General features: G+C 32.8%; 1 protein-coding gene across 1 annotated transcript; it reads right to left on the bottom strand.

The window, feature by feature from the left end:
- Positions 1-1,745: 1,745 nt before the first annotated feature.
- On the bottom strand, positions 1,746-12,501 carry LOC126891963 (transmembrane protein 223). The gene is made up of 2 exons (XM_050661323.1): positions 12,074-12,501; positions 1,746-2,097 (listed from the first exon to the last, which is right to left on the bottom strand). Exons 1-2 carry the CDS (start codon positions 12,438-12,440, stop codon positions 1,799-1,801), a joined length of 666 nt encoding a protein of 221 aa, XP_050517280.1. The 5' UTR covers positions 12,441-12,501; the 3' UTR covers positions 1,746-1,798.
- Between the last annotated feature and the right edge of the window lie 151 nt (positions 12,502-12,652).

The following is a 12,652-nucleotide window of genomic DNA, read 5'->3' as shown; positions in this document are numbered from 1 at the left end:
GCTTGAGAAAGCTCAGCATTTGAAACAAAACTAGCCAAACTAGACAATCTATAATCTTCGTCAGAAGTCGAGTCCCTCAAGTAGTTTTTGATTCTTTTCAACACGCTGAATGATCTTTCTCCAGATTAATTAGATATCATGGATAGTAGAATGCGCAAAGTTGTGTCCATATTCGGAAATAATGTTAACTGTTTTTCACGAATGAGTTTCAGATAATCCAAGAGTCTATTCCTCTGAGGCTTGGTAATCTTGTTATCATGAGGTTCTTTTTCTTCATCAAATATACCTTCAACAAAGCCTTTGAACTGTACACACTCTTCTCCAAAGTCATCGTCTATGTCGATGCGATACTTTTTAGCCAAAATAGAAGCTTTTGCCCTGGTTTCTTCATTGGAAATTGACGATAAGTTGATTAAAAATCCAAATTGTTCATTAAGACTGAAATAAACTTCGGACCTTTCATTCAATTCTGAATAAAGCCTGTCAATTACAACATTGAAAGTATTAATCTTTGTCTTCTTTGCCATTAAAGTGGGGTTCAGTGGATTCAGCTTTGTCTTCGCCAGGGAGAGCTTTTCTTTTCAGGAGTCTTTTAATTTTAAGAATAAAGGTTTCAATTTTAGACAACTCTCTTCCTCTTTTTTCATAGGAATCAAAGTTGTCTCTCAGACTCAATACGTAATCCTTTATATGTTGTAAGTCACATTCAAGTCTGTAGCAGTTTTTTGCAATGTTTTGCTACTCTTGTTAAAACGGTGGAAAATATCTTACCACATGTTTAGTAGAATAGCATTCTCAAATTTGAAAAATTGTTCATAATTGTTGTATTTGCTTGTACATCAATTCATCACATTCCTAAAACTTTCCACAATCCACCTCCAATATGTAGCCTCCTATACCCTGCCAAGCGGTAATATTTCTTTTTGATATGAACGTTGGCTATTTTAATTAGATTGTATTGTTTATACACAAAAGTAATGTTCTCGATGCAGTAGGGGTAATTATTAATTAATTTTGGAAAATAAAAATTTAATTTTTTTGCCAAAAAAAAATTTTTTTACAAGACGCTGCGGCCCCCTTTTGCTTGCGGCCCTAGGCCGCGGCCTAATGGTAAATCCGGCACTGGCTAACGCTGTCGTAGTCTTCTGCCAATTATGTCCCACAAATTTTCGATCGGGTTAAGATCTGGACTATGTTTTAAATATTCGGTTACAGTTAGTGCAACGTGACGTCTTGCATTAGCAAAAAGCGGGTTAAATTCCTTGTAGTGAGTTCCATTTTCCATAACAAAAAAAAATTACGGACTTCATTGAAACTTTAAGTAATAAATCTACTAATTTTCACACCAAACCAGAAACTTTTTGACTGTTAACAATTTGACATTTATTAAATTATTAATTTCTCATAGCCTACTTTAGGTTTGTATTATTAAACTAAGCAGAAAATGAGGATATATTGATGAAAAACATGGCTAGTTGTAGAAGTACCTAACATTTTTACTATCCAACATAAGCGAATGAATTAAAAATACAAAATGTTAAAAAAACCTGAGGCTATAGTTGAGTTTTAATTTCAGTATTTTATAAATGCTAGAATATTTCACAGGGTGTGGCGAATTTTGAGAAAAAAATCATGGTTTGTTTGGTGCACCCGGTATACAATGACAATTTACCTGTCTAACGTCAATATTATTAGTGATATTGTTAAAATGTTGTTTTATGTGCTATTAGATTGAAAACTTAGTCTTTTACAAAATAAATTTAATTTTTTCTTAAAATTATATATTTACACAAAACACTCATTTCTTCAAATTTCTTCGAATGCCCACAGTATGGTCAAACAGCAAGGGATTTTTAAATTCTCCTTTCATATCTACAATATAATACATAAAATGTCCTTTCACTTTTAGAGCGATGTGAGTTTTGGCTGTAGATCTTGAATCAACAGAGCTAATATTGTTTAACTGCAGCGTAAACATTCTACTGGCTGCTACAGGTGTATATGTCACTATGGTTAGTTGTTTGCCACCTTTCCTGAGGATAATATACTTTATTGATCGCAATGAATACATCCAAACTACTGCCAGAATTCCCCATCCTAGGACAAACAAAAAAGAAACCTAGTTAGATATTATTATTATACTTAAACTTTAATGACACTAAAACTACAAAATTGATTTATGAAGATTTTTTATATGGGGATTTATGGGGATATTTTATTAATTGGGATGGGTTATGAGTAATAAGAAAATTAACAGGGATTTCTCTCTTTATTCCTCTGAAAAAATATAGAACATCTACCTTTCCTAAATGGTTCTCCTCAGATCTAAGAAAATTAACAAGAGAGAAAAAGTATGCGCACCTTCTTTATCTTAAAAATCATTCTGACACTGAGTATATGAAGTTTTCACGTCTTTGAGCTGAATGTAAACGTTTATCTGAAATATGTTTTAACAACTATATTAGAGGGATTGAGTCAGACCTAATTAATAATCCTAAATCCTTTTGGAAGTATGTTAATGACAAAAGGTCAGGTCATCATTTACCTAATTCCTTATTTTACCAGGAACATACAGCTTGTAGTGGTCTAGATATAGCCAAGTAGTTTAAGAATTTCTTTCAGACAGTGTACATTCCTAACAACAATCACTCTCAATTGCCTACAATTTCCGAAATTAAAAACTCAAATGTAAGCATTCATACACATCCTATTTCTGTTACTGATATTTTTAATTGTATTAGCTCGATTCCCAATAAGCTCACTACTGGTCCAGATGGCGTCCCAAATTTCCTGCTGAAAAAGTGTGTTTGTACGATTGTTGTGCCATTATTTTTATTATTTAATAAATCCTTGGAAACTTCGACATTTCCCATGGCCTGGAAGGAAAGTTATATTGTACCTGTATTTAAGAGTGGTCTGAAGGATAATGTTAAAAATTACCGTGGTATCTGCATCCAATCTGCTATTCCTAAGCTGTTTGACTGCCTTGTAGCTAAGCAGCTTTCTTGGTCTTGTCGATATTTACTATCTGAGTCACAACATGGTTTTTGCAAAAATAAGTCCACTGCGACAAATTTGGTATGCTATCAGTCTGACCTTCTTACTCAGATCGAGGATCGTAAGCAAATCGATGCAATATACACGGATTTCTCTAAGGCCTTTGATCGTGTGGATCATCAAGTTCTTTTGTGTAAGTTGGTCTTGTTTGGTTTTCATACTGGATTTGTGGAGTGGATAAAAAATTTCTTAACGGGTCGCAGTCAAAGGGTAAAGATTGGTAGTCATCTCTCCGATAAAATAAAAGTAAGCTCTGGAGTTCCTCAGGGTGGTCATACTTCACCTCTCCTTTTTAACATTTTTGTTAATGATATAATTGACTGCTTTCATAATAGTAAGTGTCTAATGTTTGCTGATGATTTAAAATTCTGGAGAGTTATAGAAATGATTAAAGACCAAGATTTGCTACAGGAGGATTTAGACTGTCAACAAGCCTGGTGTGTTCAAAATAGACTTAATTTAAATAGGTACCAATAAATGCTCTTTCATAAGTTTTACACATAAGGTTGGGAGGGTTGAAACTAGTTATACTATATGTAACCAACCACTCAATCGCGTTTCTTCCATTAAAGACTTAGGTGTCATTATGGATGAAAAACTTTCTTTTGTAGAACACATTAATACTATTTCTGTGAAGGCATCTAAGTTTCTAGGTTTTGTTATGAGAAATTGTAAGTGTTTTTCTGTCGTAGCAACGAGATTGGTTTATTGCTCAATTGTTAGATCCTTGTTGGAGTACTATTTGGTAGTTTGGTCCCCTTACTATCAAAACCATATCGATACGGTCGAGAGGATCCAACAAAAAATTTTACGTTACTGCGCATTCAAATCTTATCTAACTATAGTTAACCATGATTACTCAACTGTAGAGTCCCATCTCTCTCTACTTCCTCTCAGATTCCGTCGTGACATCTCTGGTGCGGTCTTTCTGCATAAGTTGATTAACGCACAAATTGATTGTCCAAGTCTCTTGCGTAAAAATTGATTTTAATGTTCCCTATCGAGCCCTTCGCTATCATAAAACATTCAATGTCTCTTATAGTCCGTTCGCTAAACTCCGACACAACTGGCTAGTGATTTTAGTAGGTAATTTTTTTGGTTTTGGCCAATTTTGCTAAAATTATCAAAATTACGAACTATTTAGTAATTATTAACTATTTAGTAATTATTTTTTTTTGCCAATTTTACCAAATTGGCAAAATTACTTACTAAAATCACTAGACAATTTGTGTCTGAGTTTAGCGAACCGACTATACCACAGAACACCCTATGGTTTTCATAGCCCAGTCGACAGGTATATGGGATTATTGAATATTAGTAATGTTGATGTTTTCAATATTTCAATTCAGTTTATTGATGTCAATATACAGAGTATTTACATAAGTCAAAATTTCATTGGATCAACTGAAGAGATCTCTGGCTTCATGATGTTCATTGTTGTAAAAATGTCTGTTTCATTATTGTTAATATGTCTTGTTAAATTTAGTGTTATATGTTAGGTATATTTGTTACATCTTATATTTTAGGTATATTGTGATTGTTTGTATTATTGCATTGTATCTTCTTATGTGTACTACTTTTTTGTGTTGATGCTATTAGTTATTATCATTATTTACTTTATAATTACACTTTTAATGGGGTTTTCCCGTGTGATAAATAAATAAATAAATAAATAAATAAATATGATAAATAAATAAATAAAAATAAAATTGATGAAAAAGACAGTTCATGTTTCCTTTCGATTCAGAGGCGATGCACAATTTCTAGATAGCTGTTTCTCTCTGACAACTTTCTCACTAGATCTGCGTGCACACTTCTGAAGCAAAACGAAACCAAACTGTCTATTTTATGTGCAATTTTAAAAATAGTTTAAAATCCACTTTTGGGACGCTGCAGCGACATCTCTTACAGAAAAGCGAAAAGCTCGGATAAAAAATTCACTATTAAAATAAAAATTAACATAGTAAATAATTATTTAAATCTGAAAACTTTTCTTGTTGGAACTTCTTTCTGATACATGCTTAATCTCTGTATTTTACAAATTATAAGAACAAGAGACGACAAATAAAGAAATCGAAAAGGATTCTACAATATGCAGTCACATTCCGCTTTAATTTGTCTAGGACAGTGTTTTTCAATCTGTGGGTCGCCAGTCGCCACCCCCCAGTGGGCGGCGAAACCTTTCTCGGGGGGTCGCTGACTGAAAGAAAAAATGTTGAGGTTCTGTTGGATATTGTAAATATAGTTTTAGTAGACCACTCTGTAAAACCTAACAACTGTTATCAGAGTAACACATTTCTTATTATTGTAAAAAGTACATTCGCCAAATGAGTATTAAATGAGCCTTCTTTGTAGAAAGATGTGTTTTATTTTAGTAATTTATAGTTTGTAATATTCACCCTCAAATTAGGGCTAAAATATATTACAAAGTGGCGACGAGTTTTATGGACATTTGTTCTAGTATTACGAACGAGACTAGTGACTTTGTGTCGTAGTTAACGCATTTTTTATATTAAAAATGCCGGACGTGCCAAAAACGCCATAGTATGTTCCGTTTACCGGTACCATTCAACAGTTAGTGCCCGGTAACTCAGATTGGACAGTGTATAAGAAACGATTAAGTAATTACCTTGCTGCAAATAATATTAGTGACGAAAATCGGAAACGCGCTATTCTCTTAAGTTTATTAAATGAAGAAGCGTATAAATTGTTGTTCAATATGTGTATTCCAGCCGAGCCAGAGATAAAAACGTTCAAAGAGTTGGTTGATTTGATGGATGAACTTTTTAAACCGATTAAATCAGTGTTTAGTAACAGGGAAAATTTTTTTATAGCACGCAAAATGGCCAACGAAAGTGCCAAAGAATGGGCAGCACGTCTACGTAGTTTGGTAGTGTCGTGTGAGTTTGGTGGCGCCCGTGAAATCGAACAGGCGTTAGTGAATCAATTTATCATAGGCTATGATAGTGGCACAGTAAAAGATCGTCTCTACGAGGAGAAATCCACGGTAAAGTTTTCCGAGGTGGTGGAAATAGCTTCCGCAAAATCTGTAAGTTTTTCAAATTTACAAGTTGTAAAAAAGGAACCAGAAATCCATTTCGTCGACGGAAGCTCTTCCAAATTTAAACAGTCCGCGCATCTACATCTCAGGAAAGCAACTTCGACGCAGGAGGGAGGAGCCAATCTTCAACAGCTGGAACTTCCACCAAAACTAAATGTTTGGTATGCGGACGTAAAAACCACAATTCAGATAAGTGTACCTATCGAGAATGTTTTTGTCACATTTGCAATATAAAAGGGCATCTAGCACCAATGTGTTTAAATAAAAATAATAAATCTAATAAAACAGGTAATAAAAACAATTTTCTAGATTCTGAAGAATATTGTTTATATAGTTTACAATATAATACGAATCCTGTGTTAATAGATTTATTAATTGATAATGAGTTGTTTACATTTACGTTGGATACTGGCGCTAGCTATAGTGTTATTTCAGAAAGCTTTTACAATTTAAATTTTACCAATAAAATTTTGCAGGCAACCTCCAAAATTTTTAATCTTTATAATGGGGACAAATTAAAACCTTTAGGTTTCGTTAATTGTGAGGTTAAATATAAAGAGAAAAATGCTATGTTAAATTTGTATGTTATTAGTAAAGGAGGACCTCCATGGCTAGGTAGAGATTTCTATAATTTGTTCGATCTTACCATTTTTAACGTAAACGATTTAGCATTTCCGTCAGATTTGAATGATATATTAAATAAATTTCAAAATTTATTTTCGCCTGGTTTGGGTAAATTTACCAAAGGTGTAATTTCAATAAAATTAAAATCTGATTCTGTAAGTCCTACATTTTTTAGAGCTCGTCCTTTACCATTCGTGATGAGGGAAAAGGTAGAAAATGAGCTAAACAGGTTACTACAACTAGGTGTAATTGAAGCTGTAGATTTTTCAAATTGGGGTACGCCTATTGTTCCTGTATTAAAAAAAAATGGGTCTGTTCGAATTTGTGGTGATTTTAAAGTCACCGTAAATCCTTTAATAGAAATTGATTCATATCCTTTACCTAAAATTGAAGACTTGTTTACAAAATTAAACGGGGGGTTACATTTTAAAAATTGGATTTATCTAATGCTTACCAGCAGATATGTTTAGATGAAAAATCAAAAGAGCTTCTAACGATTTCTACACATAAAGGTTTATTTCGTTATACTAGAGCACCATTCTAAATTTACCTTCTAAATTTCAAAAAAAATTTAGAATCACTTTTACAGGGTCTTGATGGTGTGGTATGTTTTCTAGACGATATTCTCGTCACTGGTAAAAATAGGGAAGAGCATTTATCAAGGCTGGAGACAGTTCTTTTTAGGTTAGAAAATGCAGGTTTAAAATTATCTGTAGATAAGTGCGAATTTTTTAAAGAAAAAATTACATATTTAGGCTACGATATTGACAAAGATGGTTTACATACCTCTGAATCTAAAATCGAGGCAATTGTCAAGGCGCCGACGCCTACTAATGTGAACAGTTTACAGTCATTTTTAGGGTTAATAAATTATTACGGCAAAGTTGTTAAAAACCTATCTACCGTGCTAAATCCTCTTTATAATTTATTAAAACAAAAGGTATCATGGAATTGGTCAGTTGACTGCCAAAATGCATTTCTAAAAGTTAAACAAATTTTAGTGTCAGCACCGGTTTTAGTACATTATAATCCCGAACTACCCCTAAAATTAATAACTGATGCTAGTGAGCAGGAGGTTGGAGCGTTAATCTCTCATGTAATGCAGGATGGTACGGAAAAAGTAATTGCATACGCCTCACGTACACTATTAGACAGGGAGAACAAATTTTGTACATTAGAAAAAAAAGTATTAGCGGTTGTATTTGGGTTATGTAAATTTCATAACTATTTATATGGAAGAAAATTCACGTTAGTCACGGATAATAAACCATTGTCATATATTTTTCATCCAAATAAAAAAATACCGGAATATTCAGCTAATAGATTGCGAAGGTGGGCCATAATTCTATCTAGTTATCAATATGATGTACAAGTAGTAAAAAGTGAAAATAATCCAGCGGATATGTTGTCACGTTTTCCGCAATGTATTAAAAATAATTCAGTTGAAAATGTTGAATTTAATTATGTTGAGTATTTTTCAGAAAATTGTAATTTTCCTATTAAATTGGAAGAAGTTAGGGAGGCAACCAAAAATGATAAGGTTTTATCTGCGGTTCGCAAATTTGTTGATGTGGGTTGGTCTATAAACAAAAAATTTGCAAAAGATATTAAATTTAAGGCATTTTATAAAATTAGGAATGAATTATCTATCGAGTCAGATTGTTTAATTTGGAATAATCGAATTATAATTCCGTCTAAATTACAACAAAAAATTTTACAAAGTTTACATTCATCACATGGGCGTAGTTAAGATGAAAAGCTTAGCGCGATCTTATTTTTGGTGGCCTGGATTAGGAAAACAAATTGAAGAAATATGTAAAACTTGTGAAAACTGTTTAAAATTTAAGAATGTACCTGAAAAAAAAACGAAATTCAATCGTAGCCTTGGCCGGAACGACCTTGGGAAAGACTTCACTTGGATTTTATGGGTCCATTTTTGAATAAAATCTTTTTAATAATATTAGATGCTCATAGTAAGTGGATAGAAGTATTTCCCATGAGTTCAATAACTTCTGCCATGACTATAGACGTTCTACGGTCATGTTTTGCACGTTTTGGGTTGCCGTGTCAAATGGTAACCGATAATGGTAGTTCTTTTTGTTCGGATGAGTTTCAAAATTTTTAATATTGTTCATATTACTACTCCCCCATATCATCCTTCATCTAATGGCGCTGCAGAAAATGCTGTGAAAACAGTAAAAAATGCTTTAAAAAATTTTTTAGGTGATAAAAAAAATGTACACCTTAATTTAGCATTAAATAATTTTCTCTTCGATTATCGCTCCACTCCTCATTGCACAACTAAGGTAAGTCCTGCAAAATTAATGTTAAATAGGAACTTAAGGACAAGATTTGACATTTTATTACCAGGTGATCGAAAAAATTTAAGAAATCATGTAACTACAATACAAAATAAACAAAAAATGTATTCTAGCGGTAAGAGATTTTTAGTGTTTCAGCCTGGTGAACAAGTGACTGTGCGCGACTATCGTAAAAAAAATACGGTTGAGTGGATAAAAGCCGTAGTTTTAAGGAAAATCGGAAAAGTAACATATATTGTTAAAATTCCTGAACTAAATGATGTTAACTGGAAACGTCATTTGAACCAAATTAAAAAATTTCATATAGTGGAATCTTCACTACTGAGTGGTTCAAATGAAGTTTCTCCTATTGTAGATACTGATGTAAATATGGTAAATAAAGAGAATTTAAGTAAAGAAAGTACTGAACGGCCTAAAAGAGTGGTCAAACCCATAGATCGTTTAACGTATGAGTAATTTCTTTTTTATTATTTTGTAAATACTTATATTTGTTTTACTATTAAAAAATAATTTTTTTTAAGGGGGAGATATTGGATATTGTAAAGATAGTTTTAGTAGACCACTCTGTAAAACCTAACAACTGTTATCAGAGTAACACATTTCTTATTATTGTAAAAAGTACATTCGCCAAATGAGTAGTAAATGAGCCTTCTTTGTAGAAAGATGTGTTTTATATTAGTAATTTATAGTTTGTAATATTCACCCTCAAATTAGGGCTAAAATATATTACAGGTTCTTAAAACACAATTTTGGTGGGAAGGATGTGCTTGTTTGTTTTTCAAAAGTAATCAAATTGTGGTGCTATTTTTGAATGGTTAATAATCAAATCATTTTCTAATTGCAGTCTATTTCTCTTTTTAGTTTTAATGTCTACCATTGAAGAAAACGTCAGTTCACACAAGTATGAAGTGGCGAATTGCACTAATAATTTAAGAGCTTCCCTTGCCAGCGCGGGATATTGGTGTTTTATTTTCATCCAAAGTATGTCGACACTTTGCGAATAAAATTCCATTTTAAGCATGCCATCAGCAGCTAAATCTAAAAGACATTCTTTCATTTTTTTGGTGATATTAGCCAGATCTATTAATTTTTCCAAAAAATGGTTTAAAATCCATCTATGCCCATGGTCAGCTTCAGCGTGCCAGTCTAGAAAGTAAGTCAAAAGTTGCTCTTGGAGATTATGCAAGCTCTGAATGATGCAAGGAATGTGAGCCAATACTGCAAAATTTGGTCTGTTGCATTATCTTCATTAATCTTCTGAACACATGAAAAAGACAAACATTTTGTTTTGCAGAGAGGTTGACCACAAACGAAGTTTTGCGTGAGATGCTTTTACTTCGTTTTTAGCTGTTAATATATTCTCTTCTCTTTGTTGAAGGTTCTTGTTCAAATTGTTAAGGTGGCTAAAAAGATCTGCCAAAATGCTAATTTCAAGAGTAAAATTAGAGTCAGAAAAACGATAAGTATATTTAGATTTTGCATCTTGTAAGAACATTAACAATTCAGCTCACAATACCTTTCTTTTGGATAGCCACCTGACCTCTATGTGATGAAGGAGATTTTAATGAAGCGAGCCCATATCTTCACAAACGATTCTGAATAGCCCGGTTTGCAAAGCTTTGCCTTTGATAGATTTTACAACTTTTATTACCTCTTTGAGCACGCCATTTAAATCAAAAGGTACTACCTTAGCAGCTTGAGACCGTCAATGAAGAAAATAGTGTGTAAAGGACATGTTTGGCATTATTGTTTTTATTTTGCAATGAGTCCGCTATTTTTGCAAGTCATAGATTTAGCGCCATCGCTACAAATAGCGATACATTTTTCCCAATTAATATTGTAGTCGCAAGTGCTTTTTAAAAACATAACATTTTTTAAAAACATATCGTACAAACACTAGACAGTACTTAGTGTTTGCAGAAAGTGCTTTGCAAAATAAAATTTCTTCCATGATACCATTAATACTGTCATCTGCTTCAAAGCGCACAAATACTACAAGCTGTGCACAGTCGGAAACATGTGTAGATTCGTCAAACTGCAAAGCAAAATGTTGGCCGTTCTTTAATTGTCGGCCCCTGTGAATAAAAGTTAAATATACCCAAATAGGAAAAAATTATTACGTAACATATGTAGTTTTTAATTAATTTATTTCTTTGGATTTCTATGACACAAGGGGGCCCCCAAAATATTTCAACCTGTAGAGGGGTCGCGAGATCAAAAAGATTGAAAAACACTGGCCTAGGAAAGGGTCCGAAATAAAGTCCCTAGTACTCAAATCTGAGTAAAGATAGAAATGAAAAAGACAGTGTATGTTTCCTTTCGATTCAGGGGCGATGCACAATTTCTAGATAGCTGTTTCTGTCTGACAACTTTCTCACTAGAACTGCATGCACACCTCTGAAGCAAAATGAAACCAAACCGTCTATTTATGTGGAATTTTAAAAATAGTTTAAAATCTACTTTTGGGACGCTGCAGCGACATCTCTTATAGCAGCTGACTTCCAGCGACAGCTACCGATTACTCGGCTGTCCCGCTACTGAAGCTGTCCGAATGTACAGTCGGAAAAATGAAAGAATACCCATGAACGAACATATAAAACATGCTGTATTTTCCTATCACTGTGTCCCAAAGAAAATTGCCCAGCGCAAGTACATGTAATATTAATTATTATATGTACTTGCGCTGATCAATTTTTTGTGTGACACGGTGACAGGAAAATACAGCGTGTTTTATATGTTCGTTCATGGGTATTCTTTCATTTTTCCTACTGTACCTAATATTTTATAAAAATCAACAATTCTGACACATTCTATTTGCAGTATTAATACTATAGCTTTGTAAATGATAAAAAAATGATCAAAAGAGAGAAACACCTTTAGAACTGATAAAAAGAAGTGTAAATTTCTAAACAAAAATACCTATGCACATAAGAATAATTGGAAGAAATGACACTACACTTATTGAAGAAACTTAAATATTTTAAGAACTTGGAATAATGTGTATAGTTACCTATAAGACCTGTGCACAGGGCTATTCCGTTCCTGTATTTGTTTTCTCCCAAATTAATTTTTTTCCACCAATGTTCACCTTTGGAAGGGTCAACGGGAGCATCTTTTAACGTGGTATATGCTGTATACGATAAATACGTCCAAAATCCAAATTGGGCAAAAGCAAACAAGTTCATTAATTTATAATATCGAGAGTTATCATATTTGTATAAAATAACATCTTTAACAACATTTGTATTCACATCTAAAGCTTTTTCACTAAATTTTCTTTGAATTGGTGTTTGTCGAGGAGGGCTATATTTGTTAAACGTATTAAAAAATGTCCATTGCTTCGAAGAATTTCGGCAAATACTTAAATATTTTAACATTTTTCTTAACTCAAGTAAAATTAGGTTATGTTATATCACATCTTACTGTAGATTATTTGTACCGGTATAAACGGTACACGGTACGGTATGTTTGAACTATTCACTATTGAACAATCACAGACTACCATTTTTAAATAATTATTTTTTTGGATCGCACCTTGAGAGTATATAAAAATGATTGCTTGGTTAATATTTTTTCTATGTAAGTAAAT

This window comes from Diabrotica virgifera, chromosome 9, assembly GCF_917563875.1.
Source record: "Diabrotica virgifera virgifera chromosome 9, PGI_DIABVI_V3a".
NCBI lineage: Eukaryota > Metazoa > Arthropoda > Insecta > Coleoptera > Chrysomelidae > Diabrotica > Diabrotica virgifera.
This window is presented reverse-complemented; position numbering and strand designations above follow the sequence as displayed.

Excerpts from the sequence above, each read along its gene's own strand:
- LOC126891963 (XM_050661323.1), bottom strand. The coding sequence starts at position 12,440 with ATGTTAAAATATTTAAGTATTTGCCGAAATTCTTCGAAGCAATGGACA. Across the intron at positions 2,098-12,073 it reads CCTGTGCACAGGTCTTATAG|GATGGGGAATTCTGGCAGTA; the intron begins GTAACTATACAC and ends TGTTTGTCCTAG.